At 47.0% G+C, this 24,138-nt stretch overlaps 1 protein-coding gene across 7 annotated transcripts in view; it reads right to left on the bottom strand.

Annotated features, from left to right (window-relative positions):
* Positions 1 to 5,642: 5,642 nt before the first annotated feature.
* Positions 5,643 to 24,138, bottom strand: part of Epn2 (epsin 2) — an 87,454-nt gene continuing 68,958 nt past the window's right edge. For 4 of the 7 annotated variants that reach the window (XM_013365779.3, XM_005341497.4, XM_078042980.1 and 1 more), the window contains 4 exons: positions 13,497 to 13,676; positions 12,843 to 12,929; positions 10,294 to 10,509; positions 5,643 to 8,267 (listed from right to left, as the gene is read on the bottom strand). In XM_013365779.3, coding sequence (XP_013221233.1) covers positions 7,969 to 8,267; positions 10,294 to 10,509; positions 12,843 to 12,929; positions 13,497 to 13,676 — 782 coding nt within the window. In that variant the 3' untranslated portion in view covers positions 5,643 to 7,968. The remainder of the gene's footprint in view (positions 8,268 to 10,293; positions 10,510 to 12,842; positions 12,930 to 13,496; positions 13,677 to 24,138) is intronic. The other 3 variants (XM_078042983.1, XM_078042981.1, XM_078042984.1) reach the window with 3 other exon arrangements.

Below are 24,138 nucleotides of genomic sequence, written 5' to 3'. Positions count from 1 at the left end.
GAAAAACCATGCGCCAACTCTCCCAAATAAGGAGTTGTTTGTCACATACCACAGCGGAGCCAGCGCCATCTTGTAATGGCGACCATAATCTGCATAAGCGGCAGAGGCGGCTCACCACACGCTGGAATGCAAATTTCTGGCAACTCCCACAGCCCAACACCCCTGGCACCCATGGGGTCCTGGGCTACCTGCATACAGGTCTCTGTGACCATAGCAGGAATGCCAAAGACTGAGCCTCCTCACCCCCACGCACATGTCCTGGCATATCATGAGGCAGCATCTCCTGCTGCCTCAGGTGAGCCTCCAGAGATGGGCAGTAGAACTGTCTCTGCCCAGTCCCTGAGCTCTCCTTAGCATGCACACTGCTCTGGCCTGGACACTACCCTCAGCAGGATGTAGGACAGCTCCCATCTCCCCACCTGCAGACTGCGAGACTCACAGCTGCATGTGGCCCTGGACCATCACTGGCACTTGCCCAAAGACCCTCTTCCCCGACCCTTTCTCTCTCAGGACACACCTGTCTCCTTCCCCCAACTCACTGTGCATTCTGGAACTCGTATCTGTCAACAAATATTTCTGGCACCAAACATCATCTCTCCTGCCTTCCAAAACCTGCCCTGCCCCCATAGCCCTCCTGAGCAGTATCTTTCTCTTTTCACCACGGGCCCAGAGATAGAATGTGTCCTTGCCCTTCAACATTCCAGACGACCACCTCCTTCCTGAAGGCCAAGCCATCAGACCACATCACCATCAGTGTCCACCAAAGTGTGCCTGCAGGGATCACTTAATCTGCAGCTCTTCTTAGTGACATCATGGTCTTTGAGGATGATCCCTCAAACACTTTTGGCCACTTCCTCAACCTCCTCACAGTGATCTTTTCCTCTATGCCTCAGTCCCCATTCCTGTGGTCAGAGCTGCTTGGTACCAACAACTGCATCACCTGCAAAACCTAGATCTGAGCTTCCTTTTCTTAGACAACTGTTTCTATCATGGTCCTTCCCTGGGGCTCTCAAGCCAACAGCCCTTCATCCCTTCCAGAACCTCCAAGTCACTTGCCAGCCAGCTGCCTTTTGCCAGCTGTCAGCCCCTCTTTTCTTTTGTCTGTCCTATCCACTACAGAACTCGTGGTCATCACTTACATACACTCACCGTATGTCCCCTCAACACCTGTGCCCCTTCTTCCTTTCTGTACACTCACCCAACAAAACCTCAGCCCCAGTGGGGGCTCCCCATCCATCCACCCAATCATGGAGCCTATTGACTGCCCACCTCTGCCCACAACTCAGCCCTCCACAGCGCTCACTGTGCCCAGAGACCCACTGTATTTCCTCAGACTACTCCCTCTTGCAGTCTCTGAGAAAACTCTTTCATACCTTCTGTCTCCAAACTTCCAGGATCCTCTCCGTCCCTTCCACCAAATAGCTTCCTCCTGGTCCTGCCACGGCATCCCACACTCCCAGAGACCCGATCTTCCTAGTCCTTCCAGAGGCTGCCCCATGGGAACACACAAAAGCCTGTGCCCTCTGGTTTTTCACAGGTGTCATATCCACAAGGGGGCTCTCCTCCATCCTCGACACAATGATTCCCCTCAGCCTCCACTCAAGAACGACTCAGAGAAACCACAAGAGACAAAACCCCAGACCCCTCTACCTCACTTCTTTTTCTTTTTTTTTTTCATAGTGGGGATTGAACCCAGGGCACTCTATCACTAAGATACATTCCTGGTCCTTTTATTTTGTATTTTGAGACAGGGTCTTGATAAGTTGCTGAGTATCTTGCTAAGCTGCTAAATCTAGCCTCCAACATGCATTCTTCCTGCCTCAGCTCACAAGTCCCTGGGACACTGCCAGCTGCCCACCAACTTCTTGGCCTTATTTTATTGCAGCTCCTAAAAATGCTGTCTCCTCTGACTACAGCTTCACCCCCACCTAGGCCAGCCAACTTTTCCTGTCATTGCCTGAGACCTCTACCCTCTCAAGTCCATGTTCAATCCTAAAGGCTAGTTTGCCCCATCTGTCAGCAGCTTTGACATGGTGGGCCACCCTTAGTTTAATTGTCCATTTCTGCCCCCCAAGAGTATCAAATTGTTTAAACAAAGAAAAGTTATAACTTTATAGTGAATACCTCATACCCACCTCCTAGATTCTACCAGGACCATTTTCCTACTCTCTATCTGTAGGTTGCACTTACCACAGATCAAAAAAATATCAGAAAACCAAATATCTGTCCTGAACAGATAGACTTTTTTCTTTCATCATTTCCTAAATAATACAGTATAACAACTGTTTTTAAAATATTTTTTAGTTGTAAATGGACACAATACCTTTATTTATTTACTTTCTATGTGGTGCTGAGGATCAAATCCAGTGCCTCACACATGCAAGGTAAGCACTCTATCATTGAGCCACAACCCCAGCCCCATAACAACTATTTGTATATCATCTACATATATAATAAATAATCTAGAGATGATTTAAAGAATATGGGATGATGTGCGATTACTAAACCACTTATGTAAGAGTATTTGTGGGTTAGGGAGTGGCTGGAACACATCCTCCACAGATACTGAGGGACAATGACTATACTTGAATTTTCTTGTCTGTCCAACTGTTCGTCTTTCCTTCAGTCCATCTTGGTTTTAGTGTACTTCAAAATAAACTGCAGACTTCAGTATACCAGCTGCTTTCTATTTTAGCATGCTTATCATTAACTAGAGTTCAATATTGTACTTTTTGTTCTTTCTTTTTTAAATGTTTATTTGGTTATTGATGAACACACAGTATCTTATTTTTATGTGTTGCTGAGGATTGAACCTAGTATCTCACACATAGGAGGCAGGCAATTTACCACTGAGCTACAGCCCCAGCCCTTGTTCTTTCTTTTTTAAAAAAAAATTTTTTTTTAGTTGACACAATACCTTTATTTTATTTTTTTATGTGATGCTGAGGATCCAACCCAGTGCCTCACATGTGCTAGGTAAGTGCTCTACCACTGAGCTACAGCTCCAGCCCATTTTGTTCCTTCTTTTGAAGATTTATATCCAACAAAATACATAAATCCTAAGTGTGCTACATCTGAGTTTTGACAAATGCATACCCCGGTGCTGAGGCAAAGAACATCACCATCAGCTAGGAGAGTCCTTGTGCCCCAGCTAGTCACTGAGAACTATGCAATGGGGAACTTTGGAGATTGACAGCTTGAATATGTGCCTGGGACATGGGAAGCAAGATGGATAACCATCTACACGAAGAGCAGTCGAGGCATATGGCTCCTTGGTTCACTCCTGTCACGATGATGTGCTCACCAGACCATTTCCATTTTCTCCTGGGCACACTTTGGAAGACATTGCCCAGGCCTCTTGTAGATCCAGACAAGTGGTTCTGACCAAAAAAATGCTCACTTCTTAGAGGTCTGACCTACTTAACTGCCTGGGTAATCCTTGTTCCTGTCAACAGAGTGAGCCCTTTGAACCATGGGTTGAAGATGGCAGCATCATGAAGGAGAGCTGGGTGTAGTAACCTGTGGCTCTGGAGGCTGAGGCAGGAGGATCGCTAGTTCAAAGCAAACCTCAGCAATTTAGTGAGGCCCTAAGCAATTCAATGAGACACTGTCTCAATAAAATACAAAAAAGGGCTGGGGATGTGGCTCAGTAGTTAAGTGCCTGTGGGTTCAATCCCCGGTGCAAACACAGTTCCCAGCTGTTGGGCATTTTGTGAGAAAAACACTTTCATTGTGTTTAGCCTCAAGGAATTTGAGAGGTGTTTGTTCCTACATAGCCTAGGCATGATAATTGCTATTAGGGGTAGATTTCTGCTGTAACCAAAAACAAAAACTACTTTAAGGGCACCAATTGGGCAGTGAGGAACTAAGCACAGATAACTGGATGGACAGCAGGAAACTCATACCACACAAGCAGATGATGTCACCCAAGATGAAAGTCAGTTTGTGCCAAATCATCAACTCTAGGGGACAGAGACAGATAGTAGAATATACAGTGGGAGCTAGCTGCTGTGAATGATGTTTGTACTCAGGAAAGAACTGACCACTTAGCAAGCAGAAGTGAAAGGGAACAAAAACAATCTCAAGTTTTGGGTCAAAATGTTGAAAAAGGAGACTGTATCTAGAACCAATGAGGAGATAAGATCGAAAATTGCTCTGAATAATAAATTCCTAATAAAAATTACTACTCATTTGAATAAAATAACTAGTCTTTCATTCAGTTGGATGAGGAGGTGGCCCTCCCATGGTGATCCCATAGACCCGTGAGGACTACCATTAAGTTGAGGGAAGAGTGGGGGAAGGGCAGCAAGGGGATTTGGCAGCTCCTGAGAAAGAACTTTGTGTGCTCCTGTAATCTTGCTGTGTTAACAAATTACCCCCAAACTCTACAATTTAAGACAACTTATTATTGTTGTTCATAGTGATACTATGCTCACTCCTAGGTGCTATTATCTGACAGCTTATCTGGGGTCACTGCCCAGAGCACCTCAGTTCTCTACCACTTGGCCTCTCCACGCATTTGAACTTCTCATAGCCCACTAGCCAGGCTGCCAGTAGATCATACCATAAGGACCAGCCACACACAGGCCCTGCTTACCTCTTGCCTGCTCTCATGTCCCACTGGCCACTCCAAGTCTGTAGGAGAAGACCATACTGGGAGACGAAACCACTGGAGGATCAAAAGTAATTCTCTAACCAAAATAATGCAATTATTTGTATGTGGAACTGATGGGAAGCAGAGAACTCAGAACACTGCCAAGCAAGACCCACGAGCCTGGTACACTACCTTTGATATGACAGGTCTTGACCAGGAATGTCTACCCGCAGGCAGGGAGCCAAGCCCCCCAGCAGCACACACTGATGCCCACCTTGGCTATAGCAGGCGGAGTACAAAAAGGATGGGCTATTCCTAGAGGACAGAGCCTGGAGTCACGGAGGAAACTGGTCAGGAGACTCTTCCCCTACTACCTCCTTGCCAAAAGAGATACAGCTTTATCAGGTCCTTTCCTGTCTTCTAGACAGGTGACCTCACAGGTCACTGCCAAGGACCAGCAGCTGCCAGTGTCCCTGAAGCCTACTATGGTCACTTACACCTGCTGCACCATTTGCTGCTGACAGCGGGGAGGGCGCAGTGACAGTCCTGCCTTGCTGGAGAATGTGCTCCACCCCCCAGAGATCCTTGACTTCTGAGCTGGATGCAGAGATGGAGGGGACCTTCTGGTCTATGTGTGGGGAAAAGAGTAAAGTATTTGATGACACATTAACCAAACCAGTTCCCCACTCCCCTGGGCTCAAAATAAGTCTACCCCAAATGATGAGGTAGCAGCTTCTTCTGGGAGGCCTCTAAGGTAGACGGAAGCCAGGCCTTGGAAAAGGCACACCTGCTGCCGTCTCCTTCAAAACCCGCCTCCACTGGAACACCACTGCAAAGGGGCAGGCAAAGGAAGGGGCAGAGGACTTGAGACCACACTTCACAGCACCCCAAGATGGCAGGCCTCCCCCCGAAGAACACCTGGACTGGATAACCTCACTGATGGTAGGCCAAGCTGTTTATAGGCAGGAATGGGCTCCCTAGCCTGCCCAACTCTCTGTGGCACAGGAGGGACCCTATGGAAGGCAGAAGGACACAGCCAGAAACCGCATCATGATACAAATGATAAATTATATTTATACAGTAAATAAGTATCAACAGTCAACACAAGTTCAAAACCAGCCACCGGCCCACAGGGAAATGGCTGGGTGACTTCCTCCACCATGGTGCTCATCAGGAGGGGGCACAGTAGCATGTGTGCAACACACGTGGCAGCAACTGGTGGCTTCATGATCAGTGCAGTGGGCAACAGGGACAACGTGCACTCGGGATGACCTGTAACAGGAGCGGGGCGGAGGGAGGGCTGCTCTTGGGTGGCCCAGAGGCTTGTTAGGTTGGGGCCTCAGTCACATAAGGAAGGACTCTTGTCTATTACAAAAGAATCACTGACCCCAAGCAGTCTGGTATACCACCCTGTACGCTGGCCCAGGCCCTGCACCTTTTGAGGGAGAGCACCATCCTGGGCAGGCGCCCTGCCTCGGCATCCCATGGTGCCCCCCACCCTCCCCAAGCAGGAGAAACCCAGCCACCTGCCTTCCTGGGCGGCAAATGCACCAAGGCTGGCCTCAGGCCTCCAGTTCTGGGAGGAGTGGCCCAAGCAGGCAGTCCTCACTCAGAGCTCGAGTGGCCTCCTGGCAGCCCAGAGACCATTGTGGATCCCTCCCATGCTGGTGCTGAGGGTGGGATCTCTTCCTGGAACAGAGAGGGGCTGGCAGGTGGTCGGCTGCCTCTAGAGCTGGGGGTGAGAAGTCCAAGCTGGGACTCGATTTCAGAAATATCTGCCAGGCAAGTTGCCAGGACACAGGATTCGGGGGATGTCCCTTCCCTGGGGAAAAGCAAGTCTTTTCTAATTTATAATCTGGGACTTAATACTTTTCTTTACAGTGGTGGATGGGGTAAGGACAGCAGGAGGTTGGGAGTGGGAGATATTAGTGCATGTTAAAACTCGATCCTATGTGAAAATGATTTTTTTTTTCATCTCGAAAATAAGAGATGATTACTTCTCAAACTGCAACCTGTACCTGGAGTTGGCAGGTAGATGGATCAGGGCCAGCCCTGGTTCCCTGCCTCTATCTCAGCCTGGGGACCATCCTCCAGGGACCTCTGGGACCCGATCCTGTCGTTAACCTGAGCATGGATCGAGTCAGAGAAGAGCATGGACAAAAGGCTAAGGGAAATTCCACCACTTCAAATTCCCACTGTAAACAGAAGTCCCTAAATCCCTGCATGACATTAATTAAAAAAGGAATTAGTTGGTAAAAACTGGTGAGTCACATTCATAAGTTAGTTTTTTTCAATTTTCAAGATGGCATATTGTTAAGAAATAAAAGCCTCTCATGAACTAGCCAAAAAGGCTGAGAGTCAACTGGTTTTTGTAAATCACCAAAATAGAGAAAGGAAAAGGCAACTGGAGGCTGTGAGTTTTTGTTGCTGTTGGAGGTTTTTTTGTTTTTTTAAATAAACATCATCTTTTTTGTGTAATCAAATTTTCATACTTTCCCCTATAAAGAATTTGCTTTAGTTTTTCCATAAGGCATATTTTTGTCATCCAAACATCTCTTCCTTTTTAAATTTTCTTACAGTTAAAACCATAAATAAGAGGATTTAAACCACTAAAATGACACGTGCCAAGATCTTAAGTCAGCCTGACCTGGTAAATTCTATCAAAACTAGACAGTTAAATAAGAACCACGTTATAAAAATATTAGCCAAAAAAAGACTATTAGATAATTCTGCAAACTCAAATATGAAACTGTACTAAACAAAATATGTGCAAACGTGTACAAGCATAGAGCCACGTGGCAGGGTTATGCTCAGGTTAGTTTTAAAGCTTGCTCTAGTGGATTTAATTCAAGAGTTGTCCACGGTGGTGTTTACTTTGAACTCACACACGAGTCAAAGAAAAAGAAAAATATGCACAACCACTCTCCCACAGGTCAGTGTTGAATGGGAAGGGTGCTTCATCCCATCCACCTTGGGGACAGCCTGCAGTGCCCCTAGGGCTGCGGGGTGGGAGTAAAGACGAGGCGACTGTCCCAAGTTTGGGGCTAGGCAGTAAGCCAGAGACCCTTGGGCTAAGGCTGGGGCCAGAGCAACACTGATGACTTTGCTTCCTTGTCCAAGGCCTCAGAGGAGCTTGGGAGCTGAGCACTTGGGAGGCGGCGGCAAGGGCAGGCCGACCCCACACAGCGTGGACAGCTATGTGCTGCTCAGTCTAAGGGTCGGGGCCATAGGACAACCCTTCACCAGGAAGCTGGAACTGAAAAGCCCTAACACTCCACACTCTCAGCCGCCACCCCACAAACGAGAGTCCCTGCTACAAGTCCTCTGGCATTGGTACTCCAGGCTTTCACTCAGGGAGGTCGGAGCCTGGGGCACTAGAGAAGGAAAGGGTTGGTTGTGCCGGTGGCCTGAGCTGCTGATGGGGGAATGCCCACGCTGCCCACCATGTTCATCGCTGCAGGGCCCAGTGATGTCAAAGAGGAGCCACCAGCCCCCAGAGCTGGATGTGGGGCTGCTGAGGTCATGGGGGCCACAGCCACGGGCTCTACTCCTGAGCCAGGCCCAAAGGATGCGCTGCTCCCCAGGACTGGGCTCCCCCGCAGCTGGTTCAACGTGAGTGGCTGGGGCTGGTTCACCTGGAAGGGGTTGACTGGGGCCGAGGCAGCAGCTGCACCTGGAGAGAGAGCAAGAGGAACAAGGACTGAGCTTTTCAGAGAATACTATCCAGCACAGCCACCCTCCACAGTCAGCTCTTGTCTAGATTCTGAGCTCCAGGTCAGGGTTTGTATTCTGTTCCTTGCTATACCCTCAGGGCCCATTACAGTACTGGCTGAGTCCAAAGGAGGCACTAACAAACATCCGCTGACCACAGGGATCACACAGGGTGAGAAGACGACAGCTGTGAGAAGCTGTGTCTTATCTGGGGTCACAGAGCTAAACAAGGCACTTCTAGGACACACCAGGCTCAGAGACTCTAGCTCCTCTGAAGGGCTGGCACCCAGGACACCATCAGCAATAAACAGCTGCCTGCTCCCTCATTCTGTCTCCCCAGCTGTGACCACAGATGTCTGGGAGAGAGGAGGGTGAGTGGTGGGGAGATGCGGGGAGCAGTACCGGAACTGCAGCACATGACCTTCAGTGAATACACAGCACCGTGGGCCCTGTCCACTGGCACTCTGAAGGCTCAGGGAAGTCCTGAAATCAAGAAGCTGAAGAGCCCTGTACCACCCAGTCCCTAAACCTCCCTCATACCAGAAAGTCTCTTCTGCTGCTAGCAAAACATCTAGTGATTCTTTGCTGAGAGACATAGCACTACCAGCTCTGAGTGTCCAGCCTGGCTGTGTCCAGAAGGCATGCCTGTCAAAGGACAGCCTGAGTCACCACCATGGACACAAGGCTGCTACTCTCTGACCCATACTGGGGGAGATGAGCTCCTCCCCCTCGAGCCTGCAATGGGGGCTTTGTAAGTCAACCCTGATTCACGGTAGAGAAAACAAAAGGCTGCAGAGCAGTAGACCCTCACTGAGTGTAGAGCCCAGGACCACGTCTCTGGTCCATGTAACTACAGAAATGACAGCCAGGACTACCTGCATGGCCTGGAGAATGGGCCTGGAGAATGGCCCTGGATTCCAATAGGGCTGCCCAAACCTGTCTATCTTGTCGAAAGCTCCCAGACCCTGGATGGGCTTCAGAAAGCCAAGCTGCCTCAAGGCCCCAACAAGGTGCTCGCAGAGAACTGATGGACATGGTCAGCTCCTCTAGGCCTCTAGGGGCTCCCTGGCAGAAGGGGACAGGAGATTTTCTGGACAGAGACACACTCCAGGCTGGCTGAGGAGCTCATGTCCTAATCTAGCTTCACCTAAGGGGCCACCCTCCCCTGTGGCCACATCCTCATTCATGAGGACCTCAAGCTGGGTAGGTCCCAGGAACTCCAAGTATAGGTCAATCTGTGCAGCAGGGAAGAAATTCCTAGAAGAGCAAGTCATGTGAGCTAGGTGCTGGAGGAAATGAGGATCTAGGCTGAGGGAGTGGTGAATCACAGCATGGAGGTAATGAGGAGTCCTGGTACAGAGTTCAGTGGAGCCAAGGGCATGTGGTCCACAAGAGAAAAGAGGGTGGGGCTAGGCTAGGGAGGCCATCGCCAGACCTCAGTGATCCTGGATGCTGGATGAAGCAGCCCGGAGCCTGTTCTGCAGCTAATGCAGAGCCCCTAAGAGGACGAGAGCAGAATCCTGCACCAGGGTCTGTGGTAAGGGTCTCTGGGTCCCAAGGCTGGCTTATACTAGAGGGCCAAGTTAAGTTCCCCCTCAAGGAGGGATACTATGCAGCAAACTTTGGTTGTTCTTTGCCCCAGCACCTGCCTACTTCTCTCTGACCTCATAATGGCCCCTGCCTGAGGGTCCTCTGCCAGGGGCACTGAGTAGGAAGAGCTTCTGCTTAGTGCTCTTAACTAAGAGGAGGAGCCATTTCCCCCATACTCTCCCTGCTTTAAACAGCAGCTTCCATGCCCCACCCCACGTGGCCCTGGAGAGAGGAGACAGCACAGGTTCTGGAGTTCCACTTCCTCCTGGCCACAGGCCATGCAGCCCTAGGTGGGGCACAGCAGGAAGAGTCCCCGAGGTGGGAGAGTCAGGTTTAGAGGCCTGCAGTACACCCACTCTCAGGCAGAACAGCTGGATATGGCCCAGACATGTGCCTACCTGGGGCCAGGAAGGGGTTGAGGGACTGAGCCGCTGGGGCGGGCCTGGTCACCAGTGAGTCCAGGTTCACCAAGGCCGCGTTGGGGCCCAGGAAAGACTCGGGTGTTTTCCGGGCACTGCTGGGCTTGCTTGAGGCAACAGTCAGGGGCTGAGACTCAAAGGGGTCAGGGCTTGCAGTTCCATTGTTCTGGGATGGCAGAGAGGCCACAGACTCAGCTGCAAGACAGGGACACAAGTGGCAGAATGAGTGTAGGGGTCTAAGACCATGCACCTAATGCTCTCACCCCCATAAGCATCAATGCCCAATGCCTTGGCTCCCAGGATACATGCAGCTGTGTTCCCTGCAGTCCCTTTCCAGTATCCCCAAATGGAGACAGCCAGCCACGGGCCATTAAAGAAACCACACATCCATATAACCCAATAGGGACAGAATGATACATAACGAGGAACAAAGAAAACTATCAAAATGGTTAAGTGGAAAAAGCAAGATACAAAAAAGTACATACAGCACAATCCTCAAAAAATATTAAGATGTTATTTGGGGTTAGTGATAAGGCCCAGATAATTTAATTTTTTATATATCATGTTACATTTTCATTTTCTAAATTTTCTACAGTGAAACATTATGTTCTTGATAGCAAGAAGAAAGTAAACTATGTTTTGAAATTTAGCCGGAAGAGGGTGTGCTGAGACAGGCCAAAGGATATGACTGCTTGCTGGCCAAGGGCTTGGGTTCTCCAAAATGGTCATGCTCAGGCATCCCACTTGTGGGGATCCAGCCCAAGGAAAAAATGCAAAATGTGAACCAGGACTTAAGTAGACAGGTGTTCACCACAGAATTATTTGCATTAGCACAACTTGAACTCAACCTAAAATTTTCTCCCCTAAATTGATAACTAAAAATATTGCTGAGCCATAGAGGGAAAAACATATATAAATATATACATATATGTATATGTTTTATTTCTATTTCTAATATATTTTAAAGTCATGAAAAAATGTTTCCAATTGGTTATTCCATAGAACTCAGGAAAGCAGGGGCAGAACTCAATTCTGATAGCAGATCTGAACAAAAAAGACCAATAAGAGTTCAGAAAGATACTGGAGGGAAATACAGTGGCTGAGAAAAAGATGATTTTATAGGTAATTTTCGTTTTCTTTCATAAACTTTTCCAAATTTTCTACAATAGGAATACTTCTCTAATTGGGAACAAATATTTATAAGTCAACACTTAACAATGGCCAAGCTGCCTTCTCAGAAGCTCAGAGGGAGAGGGTGGGCAAGGACAGATTAGGTTGCACTATGACCTGAACGGATTATACCCAGGGGCGCTTAACAACTGAGTCATATCTCCAGCCCTCTTTTGAAAATATTCATTTAGAGACAGGGTCTTGCTGAATTGCTTAGAGCCTAAGTTGCTGAGGCTGGCTTTGAACTCACAATCCTCCTGCCTCAGCCTCCCAAACCACCAGGATTACAGGCATGTGCCACCACACCCGGCACAATCTTGTTGTTTTAATGTAGCAAAAGAAAAAAGGTGAAAACAGCAGGGTTGTTTTTGTTTTGTTTTTTGGGTACCGGGGATTGAATCTAGGGGCACTCGACCACTGAGCCCCATTCCCAGCCCTATTTTGTATTTTATTTAGAGATAGGGTCTCATTGAGTTGCTTTGCACCTCACTTTTGCTGGGGTTGGCTTTGAACTCGTGATCCTCCTGCCTCAGCCTCTCAAGTTGCTGGGATTATAGGCATGTCCCACCCTAAGCCTGGCAAGCAGCAGGTTTTTAAAGCTGCCTCTGGACCTTGGCTGGGAGCCCCTGAGTCCAGGGGCAGGGGATAAGGTGGGGATAGGATCGGGCTGCTGTTCCTTTTATCAGGCCAGGGATTGCAGCTGAGGGGGGGCTTAAACAGAAGGGAGAGGCTCAGAGGGTAGGAAGGAGTAGGATGGGCAAGTGAGAAGGACAAGGGAAAGCCAAGGACAGAAGTTACTGTATGGAGCTTGGAGATAAGGACCAAGATGGACAGAGACTGCCTAGCTCTGTCCTCAGTCTACACAGGGTACATGAGAGTACACCCCAGGACTTCCCTACTGCAGCTTCCAGCCAACCTCAACCTCCATGCCCTCCCAGCCCAGCTGGGTCTGGAATGGATCAGGGTCTCCTGGGCAGAAACTGCCATCTGAGGGAAGTAGACACAGACCATCCCCATTTATACTCAAGGAAACACCTCTGGGAAGCAGGAGGTTGGTGGAAGGAAGGTAACAAGATGTATCAGACCTGGGATGAGTCCACCCTGGCAGGGAGGCCAGAGTGAACACCTGCATGCAGCTTGGGGCTCTGGCCGACATGGATCACAGCCCTGGGAGAAAGGCAACCAGACACAGAACACGGGACTCACCAATGTGTGAGTTCATGAAACTACAAGCTTCAGGCTCTTAAGATCAAAGTACTGAGAAAAGGCATAAAGTTGCTGGGTTTCAAGAGCTATTATTTCTGCAATAATGAAGCTAGTCAAATGCACAGAACAGTACAGAAACCACCTTTACCTACCTGATTTTTTTGAAGTTCGGAGGTTGTCAAATTCAGAAAAGTCGTCTTTAATTGTACCATTGAAATTACTGAACAGCTCAAAGGATCCTGGGGGGACAGAAGCCAGTGACTGTGGGGACCTCACAAGACCCTGCAGCACTGCAGTCACCCAGTTTACATCCCGAGGATGGGAAGGCCAGGGGGGCATCTCTCTCTTTACCCTACCTCACAGGGCAGAACTAGAACTAAGAGCTAAAGACAGCAGACAGGCTCCAGTCACCTGGCTGGGAAGGTGACAGCAGGGAGAAGGGAGCCTGTCCACTTGTCCTTACCCCAAACATAAGGACAAAGGTACATTTAAGCTGTGGCTGGACGCTGGATGCTGATCTGTAGAAGTGACCTGAAGGAGTGCCCAGGGTCAAGAGTACCCATGGCTGGGACCAGTACAGACCTCTCAACACCCTCGTGGGTGGCACACCTGGAGTAAGCTGTGGAGCACACAGAGGGGCCTGTGAACTCTCATTCGTACTGGGGTGTTTGGATCTGGGGATAGGGACCCGAGGTCAGTGTAGGGCAAGCAGAGAAGCAAATGCAGCAAACCAATGGGCAGCTGCCAAGGAGCCAGATGGAGCTGCTGGGTGGAGGCTTTCAGAGCTCGAGCAGGGAGGCGCTCACCCGAAGCAGGTATGGGCTTGGTAGCTGAAGCTACACCCCAGGCATCCGTTGTTGTTGTTTTCCCAGCATTGGGGGCAGGCTGCTGCGGAGCTGCCCAGGGATCTGAGGTCTTGGGGACTGTTTGTGTGCTGGCTGTGGTGGGCACTCCCCACGGGTCCACAGAGGCAGCTGGCTTGGCACCTGTAGAAAGGTGGGGTCAGAACTCAGAGATACCTTCGGAAAGTTCTGAGCAGCTGGGGTAAGTGGAAAAGGATACTGTGGGCCACAACTGGGTCAGTGCCCTATGCCAGGTGAGGTAGCCACCAAAAGGGTGCTCTCTCAGACTAGCCAGGCTGGCGGCCAGGGCCCAACACCTGGGGAGAGAAAGTGCTGGGTGGGGAAATCTAGGACAGACCCTCTGGTAAGGATTGGAGAGGAAACAGCTGGGAGATTCTCTGCACATTCTCTTGCCACATGGGGGCAAGCAAGGGGCTCTCTGAGACAACCCCAATCTCAACAGACTATGGGGAACCACAGGAGCCTGTCTCCCCAGAACCCAGGCTCCCCTTCAGTCAAAGAGCCCCAGAGCCACCCACTCTGTCCTGGCTCTCCAAAGGCACCTGAAAGTATCCTCTCCCAGTGCTTTGAGTGGTTTCTGCTTCCTAAAAGGTATGAATACTGAATTAAGAAGAACAACAAAACAGGGAGATACCACCAGCTTAAGCCATTAGACATTTTCAGATTGTGAGTGACAAAACTGATTTAATGGGTCACAAGTGCCTGGCGTGCATCTAATGCTCAGCATCAGTCCTGTCTTGCAGCCACCATGCAAGCACACATGTGAACTAGACCCAGCATCCCCTTATACTGGAACACCATAACAAACATTCAGACACTGCTGTCATCACAGCATTACACCCACACCTCACTCACTGTGAACTGTGTATTAGCCATTCTCTTTCCCTTCTAGTTTATAATTAGGGATACTTTTAAATGCTAAGCGCTTAATTGTGCCTACTTTCTAAACTTCATATAAATAGAAATTGATTATGCTTTTTCGTGGCTGGCTTTTGTTCATTCCACATTTAGGACATTTATCTGTGTTGAGGTGTAGCTGGGATTTGTCATCTGAATGCTGTGTAGTATCCCTTTCTTTTTTTTTTTTAAAAAAAGCCACAGTTAATAATTCTGTTAATAAAGCCACTGGGTCATTTTGTTTTGGTTCTCATTCACATCCTCTGGAACAGGTGCATACACAATGACTGTGGGGCCACAGGTCCCTTCTCCTTCACTTGGTAATGCTGAAGGCACCTCCATAATGGTTGTTCAAATCCACACCCCTCAGCAGGGAATGCAAGTCCCGTTGCCCTGGCAGGTGACTCATAGCCTCTCTGGTGCTTAGCATCGTCTTACTTTTTCATTTGTGTTAATCTGGTAGATGAGAAATAATTTATAGTAGGGTTTTCTGTTTGTCCTGTGATGCTGGTGCTGGGGACTGAATCCAGGGCCTCAAGCATACTAGGCAAGTGCTCTCCCAAACTGAGCTACATCCCAAGCCCTTAAGGTGGTTTTGATTTGCGCTTCTTTATTGCTTAATGAAGTTGTGCATCCATCCATATGTTCATGTGTCATTCACGAGTCCTCTAATAAGGTGCTTGTTTAAGTCTTTCCTCTACCTTCCTTTGCTTTATTGACTCATCCCAGCAACATGGATTAAAATCTGCTTGGGACTTTGACCAGAATTGCACTGAATTACAGATCAATTGGGGGAGAAGTGTTATAATAATATTGGGTTTTTAAAAAAAAAAAAAAAGATCACAGGATTGACTTGTTTACTTAAATCTTTAATATCTTTTCATGAAATTTATTTTTTTTAATTTTTATCCTCTGTCTCCAAAGGGGTTTATATGATCTTTGTAAGATTTATTTCTAGGAACTTGGTATCATCCCTGGGAAGTAATCTCTTTTAAAATTTTGTCCTTGAATCTAGCAATCTTGTTGAACAATTTTATAAGCCACTTTAATTTCTAACTCTAATAATTCTAATAACTTAACCTAATTATCTGCCAAATTTTTTATATTACCTGCAAATTTTGACTGTCTAGCACCTTCTTTCTTGTCCTTTACAAATTTTCTCTTTGTTTTACTGCACTGAGTAGAAACCACCAGTTACAACATAAAGTAGAGGGGCAGATCCCTGATATCCTTGGTCTTACTCTTGATCTTACAGGATCAATTTCAACATTTTAGCATTAAGTATAATGTTTGCTATAGTTTTTTCTCCTTTTAGAAGTGCTTAATCAAGTTGTGAAGCTCCCTAATGTTCCATTTGCCAAGAATTTTTCAACTAATAGCTAATAAAATGTTATTACATTGTTTCTGCTTTTATTAAGATCATCACATGATTTTTCTTTTTTAATCTGCTAATATGGCATATCAGTAAGTTTTCCGATGACTCAATTCTTTTTTGGGTACCAGGGATTGCACTCAGGGGCGCTTAACCATTGAGCCACACTGCAACCCTTTTCTTATTATTTGAGACGGGGTCTTGCTAAATTGCTTAAGACCTCCCTAAGTTGCTGAGGCTATCCTTGAATTTGCAATCCTCCTGTCTCAGCCTCCCAATTAGAGGTGCGTACCACCACACTCAGTGTTGACTCAGTTCTTACAAACCAAGTTTTTCATGATATACTTCATCTTTTTGTACATTTTTCTGGTTTCACAATCTTTCCTTAGAATTTGTGCATCAATATTCATAAGTGAAAGTGGACTAAAATGTTTGTTCTCACACTACTGTCTTTGTCTGGTTTTGTTAAGGTTATGCTAGTCTCATAAAATGAGCAGGAACATTCCTTATTTTCCTGTTCTCTCATGATGTTAGATACAGCTCTCTGGTTAAATCTGGGGATGTGGGTTTTAAGTACTGATTCAATTACTTTCTTGATGATAGGACTATTTTCTACTTATAGGTTTTCTATTATTCTTCAGTCTGTTCTGCCACATTTTCTTTTCTATTTTATCCATATCTAAGTTTTTTGATTTGTAAGCACAGAGTTGATCAGATAGACTCCTGCTATGTATTAACTTTTGGCAGTGGCAGTTATGTTGTTTCATTCCTGTTTGTGCCTTTTCTATTTTTATAAAATTAATCCTACCAGAGATTGACTTATTTTATTACTCTTCAATTGCCAACTCATTTCTGGATACTATTATGTGTTTATGATCTATTTCATTAATTTCTGTTCTTCTCTTTGAAGCCCCCTTCCTTCTGCTTTATTTTGGTGCAATATCACTATATCCTCATTTATTTTGCAACTTTCTTTATTATTAACGTGAACACTTAAAGATGTAACTTTTTTCTCTTGTTACTTCTTAAACTATCCCCAAAATTGTTATGAAAATATATAAATTATTTGGTTCTAAATATTTCTGATTTTCATTACAGTTTCTTCTTTCAGTAAAAAATGTAGAAGTGTTTAAGATTTCATCTCACTGCAGTCAGAATGACAATCATCAAGAACACCAGACAGTAATAAATTCTGGTGAATCTCAAGAGAAAAGTACAGTCATACACTGCTGATGGTACCGCAGACTAGTACAACCATTCTGGAAAGCAGTATGGAGGTTCCTCAAAAAAACAGGAATAGAACCATCATCCAACCCAGCTGTTCCACTCCTTGGTATTTACCCAAAAGAACTAAAATCGGCATACTAGAGCAATACAGCCACCTCAATGTAAATAGCAGCACATCACAATAATCAAATTATGGAATCAACCCAGATGCCTAATAGTAGATGAATGTATTGCAAAAATGTGGTTGTATATACACAATGGGGTTTTACTCAGCCAAAGAAAGAATGAAATTATGGCATTTGCTGGTAAATGGATGGAAACGGAGAGCATCATGCTAAGTGAAATAAGCCAACCTCAGAAAATCAAGGCTCAAATGTTCTCTCATGTGTGGAAGCTAGAGCAACATAAAGGAAAGCAGGAGGGGAAGATCAGATATCATAAAGACATAGGGAAGGTCAGTAAAATAGAAAACTGAGAGGAAGAAAGGAGGGATGGGAAAGGGGAGGAAATGTGGGATGTGTTTTTAAAAATCATGCTATATGCATATATAAATATAACAGAAAATTGCACCTTTATGTATAAGTAGAAAGAACCAATCAAAAATAAATAAATAGACTAATGAAAGGAAAATCAGTAGAGTAGAAGTATAAATTTAATATTTGGGGAACAATGTTAATAAAGTTTTCTCAAAAAAAAGAATTACAAGTGTTTTTAAAATTCCAAGCACATGGTGTTTTCTACTTATCTTTTTGTTATAAATTTTTAACATGTAAGTGCTTTGTGATCAAAAAATGTATCTTACATGAATCAAATTTTCAAAAATTTGTTGAAGCTTTTTTTTTGCAAGTTTTCTTGCATATAACTACAAAAAATATGTATTCTCCAATTATGGGGAACAACAAATTCATCAATTTATAAGATGTGCCACTCAAAAGAATTTTTTTGTTTTTACTATACTGACTTTATTTTTGGAACTGCAGATTGAACCCAGGTATACTTTACCACTGAACTACATCCCCAGCCCTTTTGAGACAGGATCCTGCTAAATTGTTGGGGCTGTAAACCTCCTGCTTCAGTCTCCCTAGTAGCTGAGATTACAGGTGTGTGTCACTGTGCCCAGCTACAATTTGGGGGTGAGGGAGTAGAACTGGGGATTGAACCTAGTGGTGCCCAACCACTGAGCTATATTCCCTTTTTATTTTCAGACAGGGTTTTGCCAAGTTTCCCAGGCTGGCCTCAAACTTGTGATCTTCCTGCCCAGCCTCCTGAGAAGCTGGGGTTACAGGTGTGCTGTTTCCAGCACATTTTTTTTATTACTTTTGAAATATTCTCCTGCATTATTTCCCGTTTCCAACACTCTTCATTCTATCCTGAAGATCTGAGTTTCTAATCTGGTTGTTTGTTTGTTTGTTTCCTGTTAGCCTGAAGAACTCTCCTCAGAGTCTCTGTGCTAAGGGTAGGAAATTTACTCTAAATTTTCTTAGAGTTCTGTCACCAGGAGGTGCCATCATTTTACCTTCATCAAATACAGAATTCTGGAGGCTGACTTTTTTGTAATTGTTTCCAAATTGAAATGACCTTTTCACCACCATCCTCAGAACAATGATTTTGCTGGGAATGGATGTCTGGGTAAACAGTGTTTTTGTTCAAACACACTGAAGACACTTCTACTGTCCTCCATGTCTGTCATGGGCTGGCTGTTATTTAACTGTGCTTCTTCCTACTAGATGGCCAACTCTCTGGGTAACTTAGGTACCCTCTTTCCTTACAGTTTCCAATGATAAGGCTAGGTGGGGATCTAATAGGCTTTCTGAATCTGAGTAGCCCTTTCCATAATTCTTGAAAGCCTCAGTTATTATCTCCTCAAATATGATCTCTTATGGAACTCCAAACAGATGCAAGTTAGACATCCTCATTTCCTCCACCGCCTGCCCCAGTCCCACTGCTCCCCAAGATAATGAAGGCAGCTCTCTGCCTGCTCTTCTGGCTTCCCTCGCCCTTCACCTTCTACTTTCTCCTCCTGTGTTCCTGACTTCTCTGGAATCTTCCACCTCCTTCTTTTAGACTATCACAGAGCACCAAATCTACTCATTTACCTATGGGCCTCTGATCAACTGTGAACTTCTTGGAGTAAAGGGCAACTCCAGCCTGTGACAACCTGGCTAAGCTGAGGCTCAGGGAGGGCCAACAGAAGAAGGCACAGACTACACCCCATGTTAGGAGCAAGGAAATATTCCCCTGAGCTCAGAGAGCTCCCTGGACTTCCATCTCTACACATGCCCCTTATCAGCCCTAGCATTACTGCTCCTGCATGGCAAAGAGACTCCCTGGCTTTCATGAAGATGAACCCACTACTAATTATCTTACCAAGTTTTCAAGTTTCTAAATGCCAAGGGGCTTTTCTCTGGGCCTATGAAACCATACCAAGACACTGTCCTACTGCCTCTTTAACTTTTGGCTGGATCAACTGGCAAACTGGAGTAGTGCAAGGAGAGTGAGGAAGAGAATGCTGCCTTCACTCCTCCCCAGGCTTGCTGTCGTGACCACACCCAGGAGCTTGAGACAGCCAAGGGGAGGGTACCTCCATCTGCAAGCTTCCCTCCCAACACTCCATGGTCAACTTTCATTTTTTCATTGCCTGCCAACTCCTGCTTCACTTGCTCCTGCCCTAGGGCCCATCACCTTTTCCAGAGGCTCTAGAAACACCTGTTTTCCCCCTAGAAGTTCCTTCTGAACCTTCACAAAAAAGTCTTCCAGCATCTCATGTAGAACCACCTCCCCCAGGGCTGAAATTACTCTCCAAGGTCCACTTCTGCCTCACATGATGAACAGCTTTTCAGGAAACTGAATCTGGCCCTTGCTGGAACCACACTGATGGGACTGGCCCTCACTCTACTCCCCAAGAAGGCAACTAGCTCTACCGTGGCTCTCCTTACTGACTGGAGAGAGGTAATGTGGTAGAAAGAGCTCACTGAGGAGAGAGTTGGGATGCAAGCCAGAAGAGCTATGTGAAGTGTCTTCAGAACTGCCTGTGATACAACGGAGAGGACAAAGAATGCCACCGGTGAGCCATGGGAACATCAGCACGACTTGCTCCTCTTCACTGCTCACCGGCACCTAAAGAACCACAGGAGCAGGAGAGAGCCTGCTGTGAGCCCCACATTCTCTCAGCTGGGCTGCCAATGGAGATCATAGGTGAGAGCCTCAGCTGCCCCTGCAGCCCTAACCACACTAGGCACATCCCCTGTGCAACCAGACAGTTGCTCTCCTCCCTTATTCTTGCCTCTGTCAGGGGATGTGCCCAGATTACTTCTAGCCCCCACACTCTCATCTCCTGTGAGGAGACCCTAATAATCCTTGGGAGAACTTTCCTTCACCTACTCCCAGTCTGAGGGGAAGACACACTACACTGGTAACTGGGGAGGGTTCTTGGGGGCTCAAGTTAACCCTAATCCCGTAAGAAGTACATGAGCTGCAGAGAGATCTTTATTTTCTAAGCTGTGTGGCCAAGAGGGCACTCAAGATGGCCACTATGCTTGCAGCAGAGCAGAACTTGAGCTCCTAAGGCCACATATGGGCAGAGGAGAAAAGTGGATTTGGGGGGACAGCGGAGTCAAGCTGATCTGAATCTGGATGAGCATGACGGCCTGAAGACACAGCCACCTGGCTCCTGTCTCCTAAAGCTGACTGCCTCTCCTGACACATACCAAGTGGGTAACTGACAAGGAAGGCAGGGCACCACCACGCAGCCTCCATGCCGTCCCATCATATGCCACCCTAAACATGTGGAGCCCTCTTTTTGTGTGTATATGTTCAGTACTGAGAATGGAACCCAGGACCTCCTTCATGCTAGGCAAGAGCTCTACCACACAGCTACATCCCCACCCCAACACTCATTCCTGCTTAGAGAAGGGTGCTACTGTCTGCCTTAGAATGTGCACTCAACAAGAACAGGGGCTGGGGCTACTTTGCATACACTCAGAACTGTGTGAACACCAGGTCTATCAGGAATTGGAGGGAAATAACAAAGAACTGAGAAAAGTCAGGGTCTCAGGAGTTCATCTGCTCTAACCCATCAGTGACCAACAGTGACTACTTCTAGCAGGTTCTGATTATATACCTGATGAGACTGCTCCTCATCTCTGTCCTGGCAGTCTAAATGGGGAGTTAACAAAGGTCTCAGATTGAGTGACGTTCACTAACATGGTGCTTGGGGGCACTAAACCAGTGTTTCTCAACCATGGCTGTCCTCGAGAATCTCTTGGGGGACTTTAGTCCCCTCCCCAAATAGTGAACTGTTCTATTCAAGCCATATTTGTTCAGCATTCCCCAACCCCAGCCCCAGCCCCAGGACAGTCCCTGTCTGTGAGAGAAATAACAGACACAAGCCACTGCACCAGCCTGCAGACCCTGGGCAGCCCGCAACCAGTGAACAGGACAGGAGGGGGCCAGAAGACAAGGTGACCCTGTCTTCCTGGGGAGGAACACCTAAGCCACATCTTCAAGAATAAACAGAAGTTTTCCAGGCAGACAATGAGACACAACACAAAGATTAAGCAGTTGAGGGACCCAGACTGTTGCTAGGCCCAGACTGGCCTTGCAACTCTCCTAGGCCATGCCCACCAGCCTGGGCCCTTAGTTCCACCTTGAGCCCTCAGCAGGTATGCATGTGCAAAAGTAGGATTTTTTTTCCATCTGGACATACTCTTGCACAATGATGATCTGAACGTACAGTTTCCCCCAAACTGATAGGCTTGTATCTTTAAGAGTTAAAACAAAGTGTTTTAACATTTCTAGAAAAACTCTTTCCACCCTGAATGCTATGATGCATAGCTGCACCAAAAGGACGTTGTGCTCTCTCCATGAGTCAGCAGGATGTGGAGCCCCTGCCCACCTGAACTCAGAGACAAGGCTTCCACGTGGAGGGCCCACTGTGCCATGCAGTAGTCCACGTTGTAATTTTTCTAGAGCCTCCTCTGACACTTGCAGTTAGTTCTCATGGCTCTGTCTGCTTTAGAACCTACTGCTGAAATGGCCAAATTTTAAGGATCAGTAACCTGTGCAATGCATACTGTTGAATTCAACAAGCTCAGTCTCAGAAGGAACTCCTACTCCACTGCTTGCAGGAACAAAGTCTGTCATAAGTCAGAGGGTTTCAGACACAGAATGATATATGTGCTCAGTTCAGATCCTGGCCACCCCCAAATCACCAGATCACCATGGATAAGCTGCTTAGCCTGGATGAGCTCTATCAGGCTTCCATTCTGCAAATGACACAAGAGACACAGAAGTACTGAATTCTATGAGAGTTTCTGGGTTGAATTTATACAAAATGAACAAAGTACAGTTGACATAGGTAAATGGTTCTGTGGCCAGACAGACTTTCTTCAAAGGTGGCAAGGGGACAGATAACACACCCTCCCCCTTCCAAGGGAAAGCAGCCAGCATGGAGGCCAGGGTTCAGCTGGTCCCCAGGGAACACTGCTGGCTTGGGGAGGCTCCTCCTCCATGAATGGACAGTAGAGCCATTGCAAGGCTCCTCTGTGCTCTCAGCCTCACAGCCTCCATGGGGTTCAGGCAATGCCACACACCCAATAAATAAATGCTTGTTGAAAGCTCCAGTGAATGAAAGGAGGATGGAACACAGGTCTGAAAGATCAAGCTGTTTCCGGCCTCCTCTGTGGGGTCCATTCACAGGAGCAACATCCCACCAGCCCGGTGCATCTCGCAGATGAATATTCATGTGCACAGGGAGGCAGTTATAGCCATGCAGAGGTCACCAAGAAGCCAGCAGCACCACCTGCTGCTGCTGGGGCGGAAGACAGGGCTCTGTCCTAGTCAGGATGGTGGCAGTGGGGTGGGCAGAGAGAAGGCTCGGGCTGGCCAAGCCTTCTGAATCACCAGGCTGTGAGGCCTCTTCAGACCAGGTGGCTGCTTTGTGTGTCTAGAAGAAAGGAGGAAGTGCCCTGCTGACCTGGCAGGCTCTAATTTCCCTCCTCTTGGCCCTTAGCATTTCCTCCCAAGGCCACTTGGCCCAGCAGCCCCCTGTACTGCTTTTGAAAAAAAACTGGTAATGACAGGGCCAACTACAAATGGTGGCTTTGAAGGGGCCAGGGAGCTAGCTCAGTGGTACAGTGCCTGCCTGGCATACACGAGGCTCTGGTTTTGATCCCTAGTACAGCAAAGGAAAGGAAAAACAAAAAAAAGATGGACAAGTGATGCTTTTAAAAGTGTTTCTTTCATGCTGAGGGTGCGGCTCAGAATGCTATGGGAACAAGAATCTAATCTTTCTAATTTATGAATGCATCTCAGGACTGAGGGGTGGCCATGAAAAGGCACACGATTGGATTTTACCAGAAGGTGAATGGTAAATCCAACCACACTTCTGCTCTGGAGCTGGAGAGATGGCATAAGGAGCAAAGTGCCTGAGAACATGCAGCCCAGAACCTGGAGCTGGCTGAGGCTGTTCTGCTCTGGTAGCACTGCCTCTGAGAAGTCCTCCAAGAATGCTGTGTTATAGCATCTTTTCCTCTTGAAAGCAGAGAGTTGGGACTGTAAAACCGGCTCTGCACAACACTGAGAGAATGATGGCACAGCTATGAAATGCCTTATTAGTGCCACATTATTTGGGTTTTTCTAAAGGCCTGGAAATGCTCACGACACACAGCACAAGCTGTAGAAAAATACATGTGTGCATAAATATATACACGCTCACATGCAAAATCATACTGACAACATGGCCTCAGCTGTGTAAAAACATAATACCAGAAAAAAAAACAGGAAGCAAATAAGCTCACATTCTAACAATGGCTCTCTCTTGATGCTGGAATTGGGGGTGACTTTTCCAGGACATGCCAGGGCCACAGAAGGACTTTGTGGCAATCCAGGATGAGGTGATAGGGCCAGGATGTGATACCATAAGCATTTAGCCTACATCTAATTTGCTGTGGGACCCTGGAGAAATGAATAGCCTTTCTGGGCTTTGATGGTCTGTTTCCTTTTCCAGTCACTGGTTAGAATGCCAAGTATATCAGAACCAAGAAGGCCCTGAGTGGGCAAGTAGCAAGAAATGGCAAACAAGCAGACAAA

This window comes from Ictidomys tridecemlineatus, chromosome 3 (assembly GCF_052094955.1).
Source record: "Ictidomys tridecemlineatus isolate mIctTri1 chromosome 3, mIctTri1.hap1, whole genome shotgun sequence".
Taxonomy (NCBI): domain Eukaryota; kingdom Metazoa; phylum Chordata; class Mammalia; order Rodentia; family Sciuridae; genus Ictidomys; species Ictidomys tridecemlineatus.
Note: the sequence above shows the minus strand (reverse complement) of the source record. Positions and strands in the feature narration are given on the sequence as shown.